Consider the following 978-nt stretch of genomic DNA (forward strand, 5'->3'; position numbering starts at 1 on the left):
CCCCTGGGGAGCAGGCCTAAGCCAGCAGGTGGTCATCCCCTGAGGGGTCCCAGACTGTGAGAGGGCACAGGCCGGGCTGAGGAGACCTCCCCGCCTCCACTCCCCCGAGTGCACAAATTTTTGTGCACCGGGCCTCTAGTATTATATATTTGAGAAAATAGAAAAGGTGCTTCATAAGCATATAATGCTTTATTATAAAGGTATAACATTCAAACCAGCAAGGCAATAATAAATACCTGTGTCCTAGTCTATTTTTACTTACAAAAATTATAGAGTGAGTAAAAACTGACATTTTCAGAAATTCAAAGCTTACCTATTGATTGTGGAGAATCCATATAAGGGTTACATTTTGCATAGTGGGCACGGTCTGTAGCCAGCATTACTTCAAATACTTTATCTGTCTTGATGATTCCATTTTCTGAAATGAATGAGGCAAATATTTAAAGCTGGGAATAAGATGATCAGATATGCCCAGCTGGTGTGGCCCAGTAGTTGAGCATGGAGCTATAAACCAGGAAGTCACAGTTCAATTCCAGGTCAGGGTACATGCCCAGGTTGCACTGGGTGTGCAGGAGAAGGCTGATCAATGATTCTCTCTTATCATTGATGTTTCTATTGCTCTCTCCCTCTCCCTTCCTCTCTGAAATAAAAAATATATTTTAAAAAAAGATGATCAGAAGTATTTTAGAATAATTATTTTGGCTGCACTGTAGAGGCTGAATTGGAAGAGAACAAGATCGGAAATTATTGCAATAATCCACGTAATCAGAACCTGTTCTTCAATGATAACAGTAAGAATGAAGTAGAAGAAGAACCGAAAGAGATCAACCAAAGGACTTGTATGCATGCATATAAGCCTAACCAATGGACATAAGACACTGGGGAATAGGGGAGGCTAGGGGACTGTCTAGGGCGGGGAAAAAAATGGACACATATGTAATACCCTTTGTAATAAAAAATAAAATTTGAAAAAAAAAA

General features: G+C 40.2%; 1 protein-coding gene across 1 annotated transcript in view; it reads right to left on the minus strand.

Moving 5' to 3' along the window:
- Window positions 1–978, minus strand: part of PCMT1 (protein-L-isoaspartate (D-aspartate) O-methyltransferase) — a 17570-nt gene that overhangs the window by 11371 nt on the left and 5221 nt on the right. Inside the window, exon 2 of the mRNA XM_006756874.2 lies at window positions 314–418. Within this exon, the coding sequence (XP_006756937.1) occupies window positions 314–380 (67 nt within the window). The 5' untranslated portion in view covers window positions 381–418. The remainder of the gene's footprint in view (window positions 1–313; window positions 419–978) is intronic.

Source organism: Myotis davidii, unplaced genomic scaffold (assembly GCF_000327345.1).
Source record: "Myotis davidii unplaced genomic scaffold, ASM32734v1 scaffold1534, whole genome shotgun sequence".
NCBI lineage: Eukaryota > Metazoa > Chordata > Mammalia > Chiroptera > Vespertilionidae > Myotis > Myotis davidii.